Source organism: Pelecanus crispus, chromosome 14 (assembly GCF_030463565.1).
Source record: "Pelecanus crispus isolate bPelCri1 chromosome 14, bPelCri1.pri, whole genome shotgun sequence".
In the NCBI taxonomy this organism is placed as follows: domain Eukaryota; kingdom Metazoa; phylum Chordata; class Aves; order Pelecaniformes; family Pelecanidae; genus Pelecanus; species Pelecanus crispus.
In genome coordinates this window covers 18,007,956-18,028,039 of record NC_134656.1, presented here as the reverse complement: position 1 = coordinate 18,028,039, position 20,084 = coordinate 18,007,956, and the positions used below count along the sequence as shown (strand labels likewise).

Below are 20,084 nucleotides of genomic sequence, written 5' to 3'. Positions count from 1 at the left end.
AAAGTCTTAAGATGTGTCAAGTAATGCATATGGGGGAACCAGCCATGCGTGTATCTTCACTTGGGGCTGTCCCTGCTCCTGGAGGAGACTGTAAAACGCTGGCAGAGAGTTTGGCATCTGCCTGCAGGTTGTCCCAGAGGAGCGTTCAGGGTTCGGAAAGGGAGAAGGAGCAGCAGGAATCCTCCTGCTGCTGTGTGGTACCTCTCTGCTGCTGCGTGCTTTCCTACTGCCACCCCAAAGCTGACGGGGTTAGAAGAGGTGCGGAGAAGGGTAAGGCAGATGGGCTGAGAGCTGGCCCAGCCCGCCCGCGAGGAGAGGGTGACTGCTCACCTGTGCCTTAGCTGGCCCGGGGGAGCTCTGCAGGGGAAGGGTGCGATGGAGGACGGTGAAACAGTGAATGGGATAGAGCGGGTGACGAGGGAATCCTCCTTCGTACTCACACCTTGAGAACTAGAAGCTGCTTAGGAGGGCAGCACGATTTAAACAAAACTAGTGGGTTTTCCCCATACCTTACCAGTTTGTCGTACTGAGTGCCACCGGGTGCTTTGGTGCCCGTGGTTGCAGGTGGGTTCATGCAGCTGTTGGCTGCCACGGTCTGGATGCAGTCCTGCCGCCGGAGCTCCTGCGCCGCAGCCGGCCTGGGCAGATGGGGAGGCAGAGCACGCTGCCTGCACTGCCCGACTCCTGCCCGCCTCGGGGTTGGAGCACTGGCTGCAGTGGCCCTTGGCTGGTCCGGAGCAGCCAAGGGGAGCCCGTTTGCACAGGGGCAGCAGCTGATGCTCGGCACCAGCTGCACAAGGACAGCGTGCTCCTGCCTGCCGCAAAGGACTGGCCAGGCTGCCGCAGACAGGCTGCGAATGTGCTTTGAAGCCATGCAGGAGCACAGATAACGCTGGCACTGCTTTCTCAGGCTTTTCCTGTTGACGAGAAGCCAGGATAAACTGAACCTCGTCAAGGGGAAGTAGGAGAAGCCCATTCCCTGGCTCGCAGCAGTGCGCCGAGCTCCGACTGCAGATTTGTATTTGGCAGCACAGTCCTACGTGGATGGCAGGAGCTTGCCGTGGACTTGAGGAGCATGACATGGAGTCGTTCGCCCTCAAGACAAACCAAGCAGCCTTGGGTGCAGAAGGGTTTCTGGGGCTGGCAGTACTTTGCCCGCAGTTGGTGTGGAGGAGCCTGGTGTCCCTACCCCTCTGTGCTTCTGCTGCCTGTGCAAGCCCTGGCCGTGAGCTGCTCGGTCCCACAGGCTGGTGTTTGACGGCCCTTTCATGGCAGGGCCTGCGCCAGAAGCTTCTGGCTGCTTCAGCTTGTGGCAAGCGCTGCTGGCTGGTACCAGCGCTGCTTCCCGGACGCAGCAGGCTGTGCCGTCTGATGCTCCCAGGGCATCCCATGGCAAAGTGCTGGCACTGCTGGCTCTGGGGGCCTGCGGCGCTGCCTGGGAGGTGTGCTGGGGTGGGCACGTCTGCACTCCCGCCGGCATGGGCTTGCCTAGAGGCTGGAGGGGCTGCTGGTAGCAAAGAGGTGATGCAGGAGGAGCAGAAGGATTGCTTGCATTTTCACAAAAGTTCTGACAGCTTATGGTTGTTTCTATAAAGCATGCAGCTTTCTATTGCAGCAGGGCTTGTGGCCGGCTGGGATGTCTTCATCAGCAATCACCGAAATGCCCTTTCCGATTTGCCTAAGGAGCACAATGTGAGCATGAGAGAGACCCCACAAAGTAGGTCACGATTTGAGGCCTGCTCTCCTGACAGCTTTATCAGCCTGTCTCCTGCGGCGGGGCCTGAGCCTCCTGCCCGGCAGCGGACGTGCCGGTGGCGAGCGGGACCTGCCTGGGCGCTCCGTAGCCTGGGCTGGAGCTGTAGATGCAGACAGCAGATGAGGTAGGGGGGAGCTTTGGACCACCTGGCTGCTGTGCGGTGGTGGAAATCATGAGCCGGTTTCGGCACTCCATACTCCATGCTGGTTTGCTAGGAATTGCTGATGCGTGCAATGAGAGCGACCCACGTCCCCGTGCCTGGTCATCGTGGCTCAGCTCCCCCAGGCACAGGCTGTCGGGGTCAGCGCTGCTCCAGGCGCTCAGTGCCGCTCCCAGCCCAGTCCCGGTCCAGTCCTGTGGGCGAGCCGGGGAACCCCTCTCCAGCGGGGCCAGTGACATCGCCTGCTCTGGGACGGCACAGGAATTGCGGTATCCAGACCTGTTGCTCGTTGGGTGGTCTGCCTTGCGAGACTTAGGGCTACGGGCTGTGGCTGGGAAGGAGTAGTTCGCCCTCCTGCTGTGCAAGGATGCTGAAGATTTGCTTTCCGTCTGGTATCTGCACTTGGCTGCTGTTCAGCACAGAAGCAAAAGGAGATCCAGGCTCTTGGGGGTCTGTGAGCTTTGTAGCTAATCCAGTGAATTGTGCCAGCTGATCCCCAGCTTGCAAGATCCGAGGAATGCAAAGGCTAGGACTGATCCTGTTCAGCCTGTGGGCTCAGAGGCAGCATCTGTGGTGCTGATTTTCTCCTGGCCCAAAATAGGTTCCCCTTGATTGCTTGGGTGCACTTTGATGGCTTGTCTGTGTGACGGGACGGCTGCTCTCCCCGTCCCGGGTCGCTGGAGCAGAGCGGCAGCAGGGGCCAGGGCAGAGTGCGGGGGGTGGCTGCATGCGGGCAGAGGTGCTGGTGCAGCCTGCCCAGCTGACGCCAGATGTGCCGGCAGCCCCGCTCGCAGGTGGCTGGCTGTAGGGGCATCAGGGGTCTTTTCCCTTTTGCAAACTCTTTCATTTAATGCTTCCATCTGCTCCAAATGAGCAGTCCGGGTGTACAGAGTGCCCTGCGCCTAGACCACCCCAAAGAGGCTCCGGTCCTCAGCCCGTAGGATGTAAGTATTTACATTCGCTCCCGCAGCTCTGGGGTATCAAGAGCGGGATGGCGCTGGGGGTCCGCAGGGCCAGGGTGTTGCTGCCGGAGGCACTGGCACCTCAGCACCAGGGAAGTGGCTTGTGAAGGAACTGGCAGCGCAGGCTCGGGGCAGCCGTGGGCGCAGGGTGCCGGGGCGAGCAGTGCCACCATGCCCACGGGCACACTGCTCACCAGCTGCCCCGCAGCTTCCCTCCGCCGAGGTGCTGCCTCCAGGCTGGCAGGACGGGCCTGGCAGGGGCCCCGCGCCTTGTCCCGTGGGACAGCCGCCAAAGGCCTGTCTGCAGGACCTGCTTTCCAGCCCCGGTCATGCTGCCGGGCTTGGGCTGGTGCTGATCTGCCAGCCCTGTGGCGGTGAGCCAGGCTGGGGACGGCCACAGCTTCCCCCTGGTCATGGCCGAGCCGTGCATTAGGAGTTAATCAGGTGGTTGTGAGTGAAAAGTTTGCCATCTCCTGCGAAGGCTGTGGGGTTTGGTCTCCTGCTGCGGGGCCGGAGGAGCAGCTCGGGCTGCCTGTGCTGCCGGGGCAGCGGGCAGAGACCTGCCTGGGTGCCCGGTGGCAGCGGGCTCTCAGCAGTACCATGAGGGATTGGTGCTGGCCGTGGCCCGAGCCGCTCTCCGGTGGCCCGCTGGTCACAGGCAGAGAGGAGAGGGTGCAGTGGGCTGGCTGAGTGTGCAGGCAGGGCCAGGCGCTGCCTGTGCGGGGGCACTGGGGATGGGAACTAACTGGCAGAGCAGCTGAAGCAGAGCCCAACATGTTACTTTCCCCGTCCTTGCTTCACACAGCTACGCTTCTGCCCAGCCCTTTCTGCATCCCTTGCTCTCTCCCCCTCTGGCAGCTGCTGCAAGGGATGTTTCTGGTCCCCGTTACGAATCATCATGCACAGCTCCCTTCCTCGGGCTTTGCCCCGCCAGCCCGGGCTGCTCCAAGGAGCTGCGGTCGCTGCTCACGAGCCTGGGCTCCTTATCGCAGACACTGCTGCTCGGGCAGAGCTGGGCCTTTTCATGCTGTTTTCTGTTGGGCCTGCTGCGGCGGAGTGCGCCGGGGAGGCAGCTGAATTCCTTCCAGTGTTCAGTGCTGGGAAGTTTGCAGGAAGTGAAGGAAGAGCCGGAGCAGGAAGAACAGCTCTGCTCTCCTGGGCTGGAGGGAGTCCCGGCGCCCAGCAGCTCCCAGGAGAGGTGCCGGTCTAACCCCCCTCTTCCGCTCTGAGCTCTGCCCCAAACGGAGCTGGGGGCCTGCTTCTTGTTGCCGGAGGCTGCAAGGCATCCTTAATTCCCTCTCCCTGCTCTGCTGGGACAATCCCTGGCTGTGGGCAACGGGCAGGAGGTGGCCTGGGCGCGTGGGTTGCTCTGGGTCTCGGCAGAGCGGGGTGTGGAGTGTGCGATCAAAGGCAGGGCTGTGCTTGGGGGCACAGCAGAGGGGCCAGCTGCCTCGGCTCTGGACCTACGTGGGCTCGTGGGGAACCGAAGGGTCTCTCTAACCTGTCAGCCTCCGTCGGGCAGGGCAGGGCGTCTGCCCCTTTGAGCTGCTTTGCATGTGGTGGCCATTAGCCATAGTCCCCCGTATATGGAGGGACGTTGTTCGTGCTGCACCCGGGTGATTAGAGCCTCGCTGGGGCTGCAGTTCCCCCTAGAGCGCCTATTTCTATACGTGGCATTTGCTTCACACGCCGCCTTTCTGTTCTCTCTGCAGCCGCCAAGCTTAAAAGCGCTGAGCCGCTCCCCAATGTCGGATGCCTGGGAGTGCAAGGCGCAGGACCCCTTTGCCAGCAGCGAGGAGCAGGACGAGGTGCCCCACCAGGTGACGGTGACGGACACGGACACGGGCAGCCAGTGCCAGTGCCCAGAGGAGGAGCCCGACGGGGCTCCCCAGAAGCGGACGAGCACCCAGAACGGGATGCAGGACAGTGGGGGCGGGGGCACGGGGGTGAAGAAGAAACGGAAGAAAAAGGATCTGGGAGAGCAGGAAGGGGGAGAAAAAGCAGCCGTGGAGGTGAAACCAAAGAGGAGGAGAGAGCCTAAAGAACCAAAAGAGCCTAAAAAGGCTAAGGAGCCCAAGAAGCCGAAGGAGCCCAAGCAGAGGGAGGTGGCCAAGAAGCCCCGGAAACCTCGGGAACCCAAAGCCCCCAAGGAGCCTAAAGACAAGAAGAGCGGCTCTGAGCCTGCCCCCAGAGCAAGACCCAAGAAGAGCAGGTGGGTGGTGGTGCGACCTTGTCTGTGCCTGGTGTGGACGGGGCTGTGGGCTCGCAGGAGCTGCGCTGGGCCGCCACGTTGCAGGGTGCGCGGGCTCCTCGTGCGGAAGGCTGGATGCGCCAGTCGGGAGGCCAGGATAAGCTCTCTGGCCATGCAGGGACAGGACAGGCGGGTGCCCTTTTGGGGATGAGGCCCTGTGAGACTTCAGATCCAGAAGAGGACCGAAGAGTCTTGGCCTCTCCTTGGCCTGGCCTTTGTGCCAAGTGTCCTGGGGGGCAGAGGGACCCTAGAGAGGTGTCTCACAGGACCGCGAGGTGCTCTGCAGTAGAGGGCCTGCCGTACCTGTTTTGGGGCCCGGGCAGAGGGTGTGTGAGTGAGACGGACCTGACCCTGGGCTCTCTGTGCGAGCAAGGGTCCCTGTACGCCCGCGGGCCGGCCGCCTGCCTTCCCTGGCCCAGGTCTGGGAGGATGGTGGAGCACAGATCGTCTCCTCTCCCTCTCCTGGGCAGCAGGACCTGTCCCTCCCTTGCAGCTGCGGAGCTGTGCTGGCAGCTAAGGACACCCTTGTACTGCACAGCCCAACGCCACCGCCTCCGGTAATTCCTCATCCTTTTAATTAACAGGCTGATTGGCCAGAAGCTCTGATTTCTTAGCTCTGATTTCTTTTTAATTGGGAATGTGTGCAGATAGCGGAGCAGGTCTCGGCAGCACCAGTGTCATTTGGTTTACTGTTGTGGACTAGCAAGAATAAGTGTTTTTGCAGAGTCCTGTACAAAGCAGACCTATCAGTTGGAGCTGGGCTCTCCTCATATACTGTAAATAATCCATAGGATGAATATATTTCTACCATAAATGGGATTAGTATAGGTGCCAGCTGGGAATTTTTCAGCAAAACCTTTCTTGTTAGAAAACACCAGTTTGGTAGAGCTTCTCAAGGGCTCTTTCCTGGAAGTGGTCACCAGAACGGGCATCCCAGGGTCTGTGGGATCTGCCCACCTCCCTCCCGCCGTGGCTGCCCGCAGGACGTGTGTGCAGGGCGAGGACTGAGCCGCAGGTCTTCCACAGCCCTGCTCCTTCAGAGCTCGCTGACAGGCAGATCCCGGAGAGGCCAGGGCTGCAGAGCCAGCGCCAGCGCAGCCGGTAGTGCCACTGGCATGGGCTGGCGGCGAGCAGGAGAAGGTGTGGAGCGGCAAAGCTGGGCACCGTGTCCCCGGCGGGTCCCTGAGCTGTGCAGCGCTGTCACTTCTGGTCTTCCTCCAGCCCGGGGCTTTGCACATGAGGAAGCCAAGCCCCTGCGTCCTTGCGGGCCAGTGAGCCGGAGCAGATGGGATGGACAGATCAAGCGGGCAGTGCCGGGAGGGTGAGGGAAGGGCTCCTCAAGGCCCCGAGGAGGGCTGCAGTGGAGGGGCTGGAGGTGGAGAGGGAAGGAGAGGGGCTGCAGGCAAGGAGGAGAAGGGCGAAGCCCATGTAAAGGCAGCACTGGGCACTGAGGAGGATCCCGGGATGAGGGATGCGGCTAGCAGCTTTTCCTAATGACACCTCTGCTGCACCAGTAAGAATCTGCCATGTGGGCAGTTCGCAGAGGTCCACCCCTGCGGTGGGACCTTCGGGACCAGACCAAAGCAGGGGAGACGTGGGGAAGAGCAGACCCTGGAGGCTTGGGCTCCTGGAGGCACTCACGGCTCTCATCCAGGAGCTTGTTGCCACCCTGGCAGGTCCCTTGGCTGCCAGCAGTGCCTTCACAGGGCGCTAAAAGCAGCCCATGACAGTGCGACCTGCCGTGGGTGGCTGGTGGGCAGGCCACTCTGCTAGACATGGGGACTGTGGGGGGGTGACCCCAGCTGCAGAGCTGGAGACCCCGGTGCCTCCTGCAAAGGCACGGCAGGGTCTGGGGGTACCGGGGGGGGCTGAAGAGGGATCTGCTTGCTGTGCTGGGGGCCAGCGTGTGGAGCCCCGGTGAAGAGGTCACTTCATGCAAAAAAGACCAATTAATATAACTCCGTAACACATCATGCAGCCAGAAGAAACTGTGTGTGGAAGTCTGAGAGCGCCCCAAAGCTCTGTGCTTTCCTAATGCCCTGTCCCGGTGGAGCCTGAGCCCGTGGTGCTTCCTCCCGCTCACCTGCACCTTCCAGGAGGAGCCTGGTCCTCCCCTGCTGCTTGGAAAGTCCAGCCCGTGGGTCCTTCTTGCAGCTTCCCCCCGCCGCAGCCCCTCTTTGAGCCTCTTCTCGCACTGTTGTCTCTCGGCCTCTGGGTCAGCCACCAGCAAACCCACCCACGGGAGGAACGGCCGCTGGGTGGGGGCACCCGTGGGTGTCAAGGTGGAAGCTCTGCAGGGAAGGGGGCTGTGTGTCCCCTTGCGCCCACTGCCCGGGACAGCGGGGGGGGTGCGCTGGGGGCCCCTGGCAGCGCGGGGAGGGAGAGGCGAGCGGCAGGCAGGGGGAGCGCTCTGTGCGGATGAAATGATTGCTGGGAGTCCTCTAAGTGGCAGATAATGGTGGCATAATTTCTTCTAAATTATTTCTAATCATAGCCAACTACTGGTTCATGAATGAAGCAGTTGTTAATTGTGACTTACAAATCAATATCTTGGGAGTTATTGCTTGGGTGGAAGCAGTACTTGCAGTGCATTTTCAGGGCTTCTAATTGAAGCATGAGTGCACGGTCAGAGCATTTTTGGCCTGAACAGCACATTTTTAACGCTTGCTTTTTGCCAGTCCCAGGTAAGCGGTGATTTTTCTTGTGAAACAGGGGTAAAACCTCGACATGGGTTTGAAACTAACTGTTCCTCTGCCGCTGCGCAGGTCGGGGATGTGGAGGGGACAGATGGCGGGGCTGTTGCTCAGCCCAGGGACAGGCACCAGTTCTTTGAAATCTTTCCCTTAACAGTGTTCCGTGCAGAGGCTAAGGATGGACGGGCACGTTGGGAACGGTTGTTTCTTACCCTGGTGCTTCGCGGGCACGTTCCCTTGCGCAGGCAGGTTGTGCTGGGTGCTGGCTACCACGGGGGGCCGGGTGGCCCTGACCCCGAGAGCGTGCCACAGGGCTGGGCGGCTCTTTGCACATTTTGTTTGCAGGGAGGTGGTGGGATTCCCTGGGAGCAGGGCCCAAATCCCCTATGTGACTTGAGCATGGAGGACGGTTGCCTGGTGGGACAGAGCCTCCCGGCGGGCCCTTGGAGGTCGCGGTGACTGCCGTGGTGGCCATTGCACCGGTGGGAGCCTGGGACCTGCGTCCTCCCCGTGTTCGTGGCGATCGCGGGGCTTAACTCCCTCTGGCTGAAGGCACAAGCCAGCGTCTGCTCAGCTGCTGTCTTGGGAGGGGACTCGGTGCCGTCACTCAGAGAAGACAAACCATGAGCTGGAGCAGCTTCTGCCACAACGCTGGTGTAAAGGTTTACCGGGGTCTGGCAGGGCTCTGTGGCACACGTGGGAGGTGGCTGGCAGGATGGCCGGTGCTTCTCAGACTCGGCGAGAAGGTTTGTCTCTGGCTTGTCAGGACACGGGTTGCCTCTGTAGCTGCTGAACTGTATTCCTGACTTCTGTCGGCGTAGGATGTGTTTGTGAGTGCTCTGCTCGGAGCAGGCACCTCGTTGCCCTGGCCTGCTGGGGTTGGCGGTGGGGAGATCCTCCTTGCGCCTGGACACGGGTCCCTGTCCCTGTCTCCCAGCTGGGCCAGAGGCTGCCGTGCTCTGGTGCGGGACCTGCCTTCACTGTGGAGACTTCATGGTCCGAGGAAGGGGAGAGGCTGGCCTGGTTCCTCCTTGCTCATCGCCATGCCTGAGCCACTATCCAGAGCGCCCTGACCTCACGTATCCGGGCTCCCCATGCCGAAGGAGCAGTGATGGCTGGCCACGAGCTGAACCCCATCTCCTACAGCCCCTGTGGGGCTGTTCCCGTGGCTGGGGGGAGCCCCCAGCCCCTTTCTGCCCCACACCAGGCTGGGGCAGGTGGACCCTTTCATCCCAGCGTACTGGAGTTGGATGGAGAAACACTTGATCGTGATTAATGAGCACCACCGACTGGGGATCCCCAATGCTGGGGCAGGCCCCAGGAGCCTTGAGCTGCCTCTGGGTGATCCAGCGGGAGCTGAGCCCTGTGTGGGTGCCTGCTGGCTCTCCCCCGGGATCCCTAGAACAAGATCTAACTGGAGTCTGTCTTGGCAGCAAGGACACCCCTGTGGAGAAGAAGAAGAAAGGGAAGAGGAAAAATGAGATACCAGTGGACAGTTTGGATTTGGATCAGGATCTCCTGAGCCCATCCGTGCAGAGCCCAGAGGAGTCCGCGGAGTCGGCCGACAGCCAGGTATGTCTGAAGCCCTTGGCTGGCTGCTGGTGGGGGAAATCCCAGCTGCCTCTGAGCGGGAGAAGAGCTGGGCCCTGGGGCACAGCAATCAGAGAGCACTTTCAGCAGTGAGCTGAGCCGCAGGGCTCCCCTCCGGGGCCAGGGTCTACCAGCCACACTGCTTAAAGTCAGCTGGTGGCCCTGGGTTGGGTGCACGCTGCTGCCCTGGGCACTGCACGTCCCTCAGCTTTGAGTTTCCCTCTCCTCCGTGGCTCCTGGCAAGCTCCCCTTTCCCGGCACAGTGCGGGGAGGCAGGTCAGCCCCGCAGGGCTGGGGAGCTGCGCGTGGCTCCGCAGGGCTCCTCTGCTTCAGGTCTCGGGGGCTGATGGGGCTGTGTGGGTCAGGCGCTGATGGGAGACCTCATCACCGCGGTGATGGGTTTACTTCCAAGGGTAAACCTGCCTGTTCTTCCCACCGCCTCTGTCCCACTGGGGCAGGGGATGGGCTCAAGATCAGGCAGCCCTGGGGCTTTCTCTCCTCCGCTCAAGCAAGGAGGAGGTCTGCCCATCTCCCCCATGACTGCCTTTTTCATCCCATACACAGAAACGCCGCTCAGGACGGCAAGTGAAGAGGCGGAAGTATAATGAGGACCTGGATTTCAAGGTGGTGGATGATGACGGCGAGACAATAGCCGTGCTGGGAGCTGGGCGAACCTCCGCGCTCTCCGCCTCTACTCTGGCGTGGCAGGCAGAGGTAGGACTGGATGGTGGGACTGGGGTGACGGGGCCTGCCTCCCTCAGGGTGTCCCAAGGGCGTCAGTGCCGCGGTTCGAGCACAAGGATGGGGTGAGAGAGAGTGTTGCCTGTCTGGGAGGGTGCAGGCTGGCTTTGCAGGGACTGTGAGTGCAGAAAAGGATCGCAAAGAGGCATGCAGGTCCAACTGTCCCCCTCCCGCTTGGAGACGAAGGCCTCGGGAACATGTCATGTGGCTGGACGTGTCCCTGAAGACATGACCCACCCATTGCCCATGCCCACCTTTGGCTCCTGTCTCCGTAGCTCCCGTCCATGAGGTTAGTCTATTATTTTGCTGAAGGCTTTGCAGGTGCCAGGTCATCGTTTTCTGCCCACGTTGCTGCTCTCCATCAGTGCCTGGGACTGTAGAGATGCCCAGCCTGCCAGCCAAGCTGATCTGCCGGGCAGCGCAGTAGGGGTGTGGACAGCGTGGCAGGGGCTGTCACACTGACAGGTGTCACTGCCGTTCGGGCCTCGCTGCCCTTGCTTGCTCTGCCCGCCGGTTCAGCGCTGGCTCCTGGTGGGTGCTGGCAGCTCCTTCCTGCTGGTCTGTGTGTTGGATCCTGCAGCTCATTCCCTCTCTCTGGTCGCTAACAAAGCTGCCAGATATTAATAATGGTCACTAATTGTTCTCATAGTGTCCCTCTCTAGTCCCCTCTTCACAAGGCTTTGATGTGGGTATTAGTCAGCTCTGTTGTTAAGCCAGTAAATAAGACCTGGCCTGATGCTCCCTGCCTCGCCCGCAGGGCTGCCGCGCACCCACGGGAGGTGCTGCTGGTGGTGCAGCTTCAGCTGCTGCCCGGGGCCATGTCGCAGCTGGGCTTCTGGCAGTGATCTCTCCAAGTGAGATTTTCAAAACAGCAGGTGGGAATGGGTTGCCTTTGGCATGCATCCATGCCGCCACCCTGCTTTCCTCTTAGTCCTGGGCTTCCACCTCAATTTGTCCTGCTTCAGATGAATTATTAAGGCTGGTGTCTGACGGCACAAGGCTCTCTGCTGAGTGGCCGCTCTGGGCTCCTGCCAGCAGGCTTGGCTGGGCCTGGCCGTGGCCGCTCCCGGGGTTGGGACTGACCCGGCAGCGCAAGATGGGAGTGCTGAGGCCTCAGGGCTGCTCTCCCCATGGCCTGGACTTGCAGCTTTCCCCCCTGGACCCTGTCCACATTCCTCAGCAGCTCTCTGGGGTGGTGCAGGGCTCCTCCGGCCGCCCACAGGCTGCCGGCGATGAGCCACGGACCTGTGTAAGCTGTCTGGGCTGCGGGTCAGCGTGGGAGCTCCCAGCCACGGGGCGCTGGGGGCGGCTGCGATGGCAGCGCTGTGCCCTGGGCCGTGTTCACACAAACCCTTTGTGGCCAGGGTCAAGCTGGAGCCCAGCAGTGCCAGGGTGGATGCCTGGGTGTGGGGAAGCAAGCACTGCACAGTGGCTGCAGCAGGAGCATCTCTGCGTGCTCCCCTTGGTCGTGTTACCCTCGTGTGGGGCAGAGCTCCCCGAATAGGGCAAAAATCCCCCTCTGGGCCACGGGAGCGCAGCTGAGGGGCCCAGACAGAGCTGATGTTACCCTGCTCGCTGTGTCGCGGTGCTGGGTCCAGCATCCTGCCCCACAGCGCAGGGGGGATGCTGAGGCAGCAGGTCAGCTGAGCGCTGGGGCATGGAGGGGTTGCTGCAGCCCTGGGCACCGCCTTGGCTTTCCCAGACCCTTTTGGGGGAGTGGTATGGGATGCCCCGGCTGTCTGTCCTTCCCCAGCCTGCCCCGTGCCTTTCTTGGAGGGGTCTTTCTAGTCTGCAAAGGGACATCTCAGGGCTGCTTTGCCCTGGACCAGACTGCCTCCATCTGAAGGAGATGAAGAGTCCTCCTCCTTTCTGCTTTGCACTTTGCTCTTCCTGCTGCCGTACCATCTCCCAGCCAGGGCAGAACTGGTATTTCTAATGCTCAAGCAAGCTCCATATTTTTGTTGTCTGTCCTCTCCCCTTAATCTTTCTGTGCCTCCCCTGCTACAGTGCAGACAGGCCCAAGCCTGGCTCTCCTGTCCCTTGGCATTTGGTGGAGCTGGAGGGAAGGAGGCGGCACTTTGAGCATGCAGGGAAGAGCTGCATGGACAGCAGTGGGGCTGAGGTGCTGTTGCCCGTGTCCTGTGGCCATGGGCAGGCAGCAGCAGCGGAGGGTGCCAGTGGCTGCTGGCACCTAACAGCCCTGCTCCTGCTCTGCTGGGCCCCTTGGGGCCATCCAGCACTATCAGGCTGTATAAATGCCAAGGCAAGTCAGAAATCTGTCATGGAGAGTGGCTGGGAGCAGGAGATATGCATGTTTTCACATATTTCCTTTCTTGAGTCTCGGGGCAGAAGCACTCAAGCTCCCTCCTCTTTTCTGGGAGACTTGCCACCCTTTCTGGCTGCCCTGGGCTAGCTGGAAGGGCCCGCACAGCTAAACCCAGCAGTGCTGTGGCCTTGCTGGCCTGGGGGGCACAGGCAGAGGGCGAGTGTTGCTGGGCTGGCAGCACCTGCGCCCTCGCACCCAGCAAGGGTTCCCCAAGCACAGGTCTCCCAGCTCCCTCTGTGCGGGCTCTGCCTGCCTGGCTGGTGGGCTGGGAGAGGAGCAAGCAGCCGTGCTGTGCTGGGAGGGTGCCGAGGCCAAGCCTGTGATGAGCTGGGAAAACAGTGCTCTGCTCTCCTGTCCCCAGGAGCCTCCCGAGGATGATGCCAATATCATTGAGAAGATCCTTGCCTCCAGGATGGTGCAGAAGGAGGTGAGTGGCAAAAATGTCAGTGGGACTGGAGGTCCCTGGGAAGAGGAGAGATGGGACCTGGCTGCCTCGTGCAGCAGGAACATGAGATGTAGCAGCAGTCGGTGCTGCCGTGCCTTTCCTTGCACTCACTCCTCGCAGGGCGCTGCTGGGATGTGCCCAGACTGGCACCTTTCTGGGTTGGGGATCAATGTGGTGCCTCTCCTGCCCTGGGCATCAGAAAGCCTCTGGAGAGGAGTCAAGCCTGGGCTGATGCCCAGGAGGTGTTTGAGTCCCCCATGCTCAAGCGTGGTCTCACACCACCTTCCCCAGGGCCACCGAGCCTCCGGGGCAGGCAGCACGCCGAGTGCCTGGCCACCCTTGCTGTTTGTGGGGCTCAGCCTGCCGGGCTGGGCAAGGGATGCCTGTCTGTGCCCAGGCCACAGAGGATGCCCCCAGGTTCTGCACAGGCTCTGACTGTCGCTAACTCTCCTTCCCTTGGTTTCAGGCTCATCCTGGAGGCCTGGCGTTTGAGATGGAGGAGTTCTACGTCAAGTACAGGAACTTGTACGTGTGGTGTTGTGGCGCTCTGTGCCTTAGCAGTGGGTCCTGTGCATGTAGGAGCGAGGGGTCAGGGCTCCCACCTCCATCCCATGCCCAGCTGCAGCCCCAGCATCCCTGTCTCGCTGTCCCCCCCGAGCCAGTCCTGGCAGTGGGAAGCAGGAAAGCCGCTGCAGCCGCAGTGCTCAGTCTTGGCCTGGACCTGAGCCACGGCTTCTTCCAGTTTGGGGTTTCACGTGGCGAGGCTTAGGCTGGGTGTCTCTGGGTCGCTGGGAGATCCCTGCTGGTCCGCGTGGCGGATGGCGTCGGGCCCAAAGGCCTCTTTGGTCACGTTTTGTTGATTTCTTTTTTCTCCGCAGCTCCTACCTCCACTGTAAGTGGGCAACTCTGGAGGAGCTGGAGAAGGACCCCAGGATCTCCCAGAAGATAAAGCGCTTCCGGAACAAGCAGGCTCAGATGAAGCATATTTTTACAGAGGTGAGAGCTGAGCGTGGCAAGCAGCTGTGCCCGACCCTGGCACACGTGGGCCTGGTGCGGTGGTTGAGCAGGCCAAGAGCTGAGCGCTGCCTCTGGCACCTCCCTGCCAGGCGAGACCAGCTCCAGGGCCAAAATTCAGGGCTGGGAGCGGGCAGGCAGAGCTCACTGTGCAGCTGTGCCTGCCCTGCCTGAGCTCTGCCGTAGCTCAGTGTTGCCGGGGTGCTGCCCAGAGCCCTGCCTGTGCCCCCTCGCTGACACCGTGGCAATGCCCAGGCAGCAGCGTGGCTCCTCGAGTTCCAGGCTGGTTTGAACCAGGGCACAGCACACGAGGGTGAGCAGGTGGGGATGCTGGAGCTGAGGGGCCGTGTCAGTGCCCTGAACACCCGCGGTGTCACTGGCAGAGGTATGGGCAGGGTGACAAATGTCACTTGCCAGGCACTGCCAACCCTGGAAACGTTGCTCAACGGGAGGGAGGGCAGCGTGCAGTGCTGGAGGTGCTTTCATGGTGGAGCAGAGATGCTATGGGAGAGAGGGAGCTATAAATACTTGCGCTTAGGGGAGCTCCTGCCTGCTCTGCTCTATAAGCAGATTAATCTTGTTTAATACGAAAGGCGTTCTATAATTTATCTTGCTGCTCCAGAGATAGTTGTTGGATCTCCTCAAACTGCCCCTTAGAAGTGTAAATCAGGCCAGTAGGCTATGAAAATTTCTCCATGGATGTAGTTGGAAAGCTGGGGGTGTGTGTCAAGTTTCTCACTCCTGAGTCTGTTTGGGGTCTTTCCCAGGATGCAAAGAAAAAGCATGTGTTGGAACACACTGTACCACTAACAATTTAGCAAGGAGCAAACACTCTTTCCTGTGACTAACTAGGGCTTGGGGAGCTGTGAACATAGAAGCCCATTTTTTCTCCTTCCCAAGCCCTAGACAGTGTGTCTCTCTGAGGACCACTGCCTGTCTAAAGCCCACTCCTCCCCAGGTGTTCCTGGCAGGAGGATGAGCCCTTGCCTCATGAGTGGGGAGGGAGGGAGGCAGAGAACAAGGTGCCATCCCTTGCAGAGGAGTGGAGTTCGTCGCGTGCTATGTATGGCTTTGCGCTGTGGCAGTCACAGCTCTGGATGCCGTATTTAAGCTGGAGCGTACAGCTCAGGGCTTTGTGCCTTGGGGCCAGATGGGCTGGAGAGGACTTTCCTGCCTCCCAGCAAGGGCAGCATGGAGCCTGTGGCTGCTCTAAAGCCAGAGCTTTGCCTTCTGCAGGGCTCCTGCGTCCTCCCTGCCCAGAGACAGATGTCGCGTACCTGCGTCCAGGGCACTCGGTGTGCTGCGCGCAGCTAGCAGCATCCTGGGGACAGATGTCCTGCAGCTGTTTACTCATGCCCGCCATCTGTTTAACCATGGAATCACCTTGAACTTACCTCTCTTTTTACTCTTCGCTGTCGCAGCCTGATGAGGATTTGTTCAACCCGGACTACGTGGAGGTAGATCGAATTCTGGAGGTGGCTCACACAAAGGACCCTGACACTGGGGAGGTGAGTGGCTGCATCGCTTACTTGTCCCGCGGAGGGAGGGAGGGAGGCTTGGCAGGGGGCCCAGACCCACGATGTGCATCGCGTGTCATCTCCGAGCACCCTGAGGCCTTTCCAGCCTTGTGCAGCCTGAGCCCTGTCCCCGGGGACCCCCTGGCACAGGGTAAATGGGGGGCCGCTGACCGTCCCTGTGACTCGCTCGCAGTCACGGTCTGCGCCCGCGCGCTGGGGCCGAGCGGCCGTGAGCCTGCGCCGTCTCTGAGCCTGTCTCTGCGCCGCAGGAGGTGACTCACTACCTGGTGAAGTGGTGCTCGCTGCCCTATGAGGAGAGCACCTGGGAGCTGGAGGAGGATGTCGACCCAGGGAAGATAAAAGAGTTTGAAGCCCTCCAAATCCCTCCAGAAATCAAGCACATGGTAACGTACCCAGAGGTAACGTACCCGGCTGGCAGCTCGCTGCCCTGGGCAGGCAGGGACTGTCTGTGTCTTGCCAAGGTCCAGCGGTGCTGACCTTCTTGTCCCCGCTGCTGCAGTGCAAGCCCCGTATCGTCCCCTCCGGATGGGTTAGTTAGCAGGATCCGAGGGTGGGGTCTGGAGGCCAAGACCTTGCTGTGAATCAGTTGTCAATGACTGTTCTGAAGCGTTGTCCTGAAGCGCCGACCCCGGTCTGGCCTTGCTGAGTGTTAGCCTCTTCCTCTCCATGGATCTTGCTCCTGCTCTCTCCTCCTAGGAGCGCCCGGCATCTGAGTCCTGGCAGAAACTGGAGAAGTCCCGGGAGTATAAGAACAGCAACCAGCTGCGGGAGTATCAGCTGGAGGGAATGAACTGGCTGCTCTTTAACTGGTACAACAGGTGAGGAGGGGCTGGAGCCCTCCACTCCCATGAGGAGTCCTGCTGGCAGCGGGGCCCTGGTGCGTGCGGTCACGGGAGCAGCAGAGCTGCAGGAGCAAAGCTGACAAACAGGGGCCTGACAGAGCAGCCACTGAGACCTTCCAGTGCTGGAGCTAGCAGGCAGCTGCCAGAAAAACTGTGTTTGTTTTAGCTTTGCAACTGAGTCTTTAGGAACATTTCTCTCTGGTAAATGCTGATGAGTGTTGGAGATAGTAGGGCTTAGCTATGGGTCTAAGATACACCTGATTTTTTATATTGGCCAGGCCACTGGTGACCCATTCCTGTGGCAGGAGTGCAGGAATATGCATGTTCTCAGCTGCAGCAGGCCATCAGATGCATCTTTCACTGGCTAGCGTGCACCCAAAGGACAGCATCTTTCACACTAACTTTGAGTCCATCGTCTTGCAAGTAATTGGATGGTCTGGCTTACCCAGACCAGTTTGGGCCACTATACCAATGTCCCCCCACCCTCCACACTGCAGGGTGAGAGAGGTGGGGTGGAGGTGATGTGCCTGACATCCCATCGAGGAGCTGGTGACAGGGTGCTTCCTGTCCCTGCCAGCCACGTTCACCTGCCCCTGTCCTTCTCTGCAGGAAGAACTGCATCCTGGCTGATGAGATGGGGCTGGGGAAGACAATCCAGTCAATCACCTTCCTCTCAGAAATATTCCTGATGGGCATCCATGGCCCCTTCCTCATCATCGCACCTCTCTCCACCATCACCAACTGGGAGAGGGAGTTCCGCACCTGGACAGAGATGAATGCCATCGTGTACCACGGCAGCCAGATCAGCCGGCAGATGATCCAGCAGTACGAGATGGTGTACAGGGACACACAGGTGATTGACGCACACAACACTCCTGGGATCTGTCCCCCAGCTTGGGAAGCGCTGAGCTGCCGGTGGAGCTTGTGGTTCATCTAGAGAGGGAGAGATGATCTTTTAAGACCGCTTTGCTGGCATGGGCTCAGGGTGAACTGTATATGAGTGAAGAACAGGCCCAACTCATGCAGAAAGGGGAAAATGCAGCAGAGCCCTAGCTGCATTTCTTGTCCAGGCCTGTTTGTCTGCCCTGAAGCAATGTCTGGTTTGGAGAGATGCAGCCTGCGGCCAGCGAGGAGGCTTGCAGGAACCTGCCTGCTGCTTGAGAGAGATGAATCTGGGGAAATCCCAGCTAGGACCTGGGTGCTAACACTGATACATTGACAGGATGTCTGACAGTGTCCTGCCACCCTGCAGAAGTCAAGCGGTGCATATGGTTTATGTCTCCCTAGGGTAACCCTCTCCCTGGGATCTTCAAGTTCCAGGTGGTTATCACCACCTTTGAGATGATCCTTGCTGACTGCCCGGAGCTGAAGAAGATCCAGTGGCGCTGTGTGGTCATTGATGAGGCACATCGCCTGAAGAACAGGAACTGCAAACTCCTGGAGGGGCTGAAGCTCATGGCCCTGGTGAGCACGTGCTGCCCAGGTTCACGTGAGAGCAGGGTGGGCCCGAGATGGCCATGCCCAGCAGTCGGATGCCACTGCCAGCTGCTCAGGCCCGGTGCCAGAGCTGAGAGCTCTCTGTCAGAGGGAGAACCATCCAGGACCCATCAGGTCGCTGAAGCAGTGCCGGTGATGGGGGGCCCTTGGATGGATGGGGCACTGGTGCCCTGCAGCCATCACAAACTACTTTTTGCTGAAGTAGAAATTAACCCACAGCAGGCCAAGTCCCCCCATGCCTTCCCATCTGTGTGCACTTGCTGGCAGAGCACTGCCTGGCCTTGAAGCGCAGCTTGGGCTGCTGCAGCACAGGGAGGCCATTGCTGGCCAGCCGTGCACAGCATCCCCTGGCCGTGGTGTGCCTTGTACCCTGCGGTGAGCAGGGCTGCAGTGTTCAAGCTGGTTTCTTACTGCTCTGCAAACATGGGACCGGTCCATGCCAGGGATGGGGGTGCAGGACTGTGCATGGTGAAAAAGGGATCAATGAGCTGCTCTGAGAATTGAATTTGGATGTCCGGCTCCTTCCCAGCCCTGGGAAAGGCAGCACTGCTGTTTGCTGGACTGAGGGCCATCAGGCCTATTGGATCTCCCAGCCCTACCCAGCTTCCATCACATGTAGCTGGGCCAGGCCTCCAAAAAGTATTAGTCTTATGTCTCCAGTTCCCAAAGACCCTGCTGTTTCCCCATGACCTTGTGTCTTGTGCAGGTCCCTGCTGGGTTGTGAGCAGCCTGGGGCAAAGCGGGGTTGCTGCTGGCCCCCCTTGGTCACCATCACCTTCCTTTGTACAAGTCCTGTGGGAGCCTTCCACCTTACAATTGCCCTTCTTTCATAGCTGGTGACTCCTGGGGATGTTCCCTGCATTAGGCTGGGCAGAAGGCTTATCCCGAGCAGTGAGTGAGCGCCCAAGTCTCTGGCACTGCTGGGACAGAGTGGCTGCTGTGCCCAAGGAGGCAGCACCTGGCGGTGCCTGAAGCCAGAGCCCATGGTGTCAGCGCGTTCTCCTTGAGGGGTCATCCGCTCCTCACACCCCCGGGTCTTGGGGGGTCATCTGGACTCCTTTCTCCTTTTATTGAGCATGTACCTACATGGTGAACCTCTGAAAAAAGCTCCTCCGTGTTCCCAGTGCACACTTCACGCAGTCACACGTGCCCCTGCTGATTTTGGAGCACCCTGCTCACGCTGGCCCTAGCAGCAGGTCCCTGATGCCCCTTGGTATCACATGGCTCTGGGCCATGTTCCCTCTTGTTCTACCCTCTTCTCTGAAGAGCGACATCCTGCCCCCGGGTGCATGGAGGCTTGGGCTCTGTCAGCATCCCCGTCTGGTGCCAGCACAGCCCTGCCCGAGGGTCTCGTGCCAGCGCAGGGCTGAAGCCCGGGGGCAGCGTGGGATTCTCAGTTTTGGCTGTTGCTGCTGCACAGAGCTGGACTGGGACACGTCCAGGGGAGCGTCCTGGGAGCCACAAGACAGTGTTTCGTGGTAGTGGCTGGGTCAGGGCTGGCGCCATGGGCGGGGGAGCCTTTCAGGGAGTGTGTGTGCCCCCAGGCCACCCGGAGTGCTCCTGAGGCTGGAAAGCAAGGAGCATTGCGCTCTTGGGACCCCTTGGACCCAGCCAGTGGGTCTGAGCCCTCAACCTGTTTTCTGTGTATACCCAGGAGCACAAGGTGCTGCTGACAGGGACCCCCCTGCAGAACTCGGTGGAGGAGCTCTTCAGCCTACTGAATTTCCTGGAGCCGCAGCAGTTCCCCTCAGAGACAGCCTTCCTGGAGGAGTTTGGAGACCTGAAGACAGAGGAGCAGGTACCTAGAAGAGTGACACTGGTGACTGTTAGCACAGGTCACCGGGACACATGGTCGCCAAGCCAGGCACGCACTCAGACATGTGCTTCGTAGAAGCGAATAGGACTCCTCGTGCCGGGAGAAGCAAAGTTGTGACAGAGCCTCCAACATTGCTTTGGAGAAAGGAGACCAGCCTGTGCCAAGGCAGTGATCCGCTCCCTGCCTAGCTCCCAGCTGCCCCTTCCATGCCTCGGCAGCATGGCTCACCCGGCTTTCCCACCTGGTCTGTCCCTGAGACCAACAGGAGTGTAGGGGGAGCGGGGAGATCAGTAAGTCCATGTGTCAGTCACCCTTGTCAGGTTCCCCTGGGGAGCCATCCTCCAAAGTTCCCCTTGAGCGTGGGTAATGGAAAGCAGCTCACTCCCCTGGGCTGTCTCGCTGCCATTTGAATGTCTGGCTTTAAGTGGAGATTGCACAAAGATCGTCATTCTG

At 60.3% G+C, this 20,084-nt stretch overlaps 1 protein-coding gene across 1 annotated transcript in view; it reads left to right on the top strand.

The window, feature by feature from the left end:
• Positions 1 to 375: 375 nt before the first annotated feature.
• The window catches only part of CHD6 (chromodomain helicase DNA binding protein 6), a 50,421-nt gene continuing 30,712 nt past the window's right edge, over positions 376 to 20,084 (top strand). The window contains exons 1-13 of the mRNA XM_075721378.1: positions 376 to 432; positions 4,591 to 5,090; positions 9,256 to 9,394; positions 9,977 to 10,126; positions 12,841 to 12,906; positions 13,391 to 13,449; positions 13,803 to 13,920; positions 15,360 to 15,446; positions 15,725 to 15,874; positions 16,173 to 16,294; positions 16,928 to 17,171; positions 17,606 to 17,782; positions 19,470 to 19,613. Coding sequence (XP_075577493.1) covers positions 376 to 432; positions 4,591 to 5,090; positions 9,256 to 9,394; positions 9,977 to 10,126; positions 12,841 to 12,906; positions 13,391 to 13,449; positions 13,803 to 13,920; positions 15,360 to 15,446; positions 15,725 to 15,874; positions 16,173 to 16,294; positions 16,928 to 17,171; positions 17,606 to 17,782; positions 19,470 to 19,613 — 2,013 coding nt within the window. The remainder of the gene's footprint in view (positions 433 to 4,590; positions 5,091 to 9,255; positions 9,395 to 9,976; positions 10,127 to 12,840; positions 12,907 to 13,390; positions 13,450 to 13,802; positions 13,921 to 15,359; positions 15,447 to 15,724; positions 15,875 to 16,172; positions 16,295 to 16,927; positions 17,172 to 17,605; positions 17,783 to 19,469; positions 19,614 to 20,084) is intronic.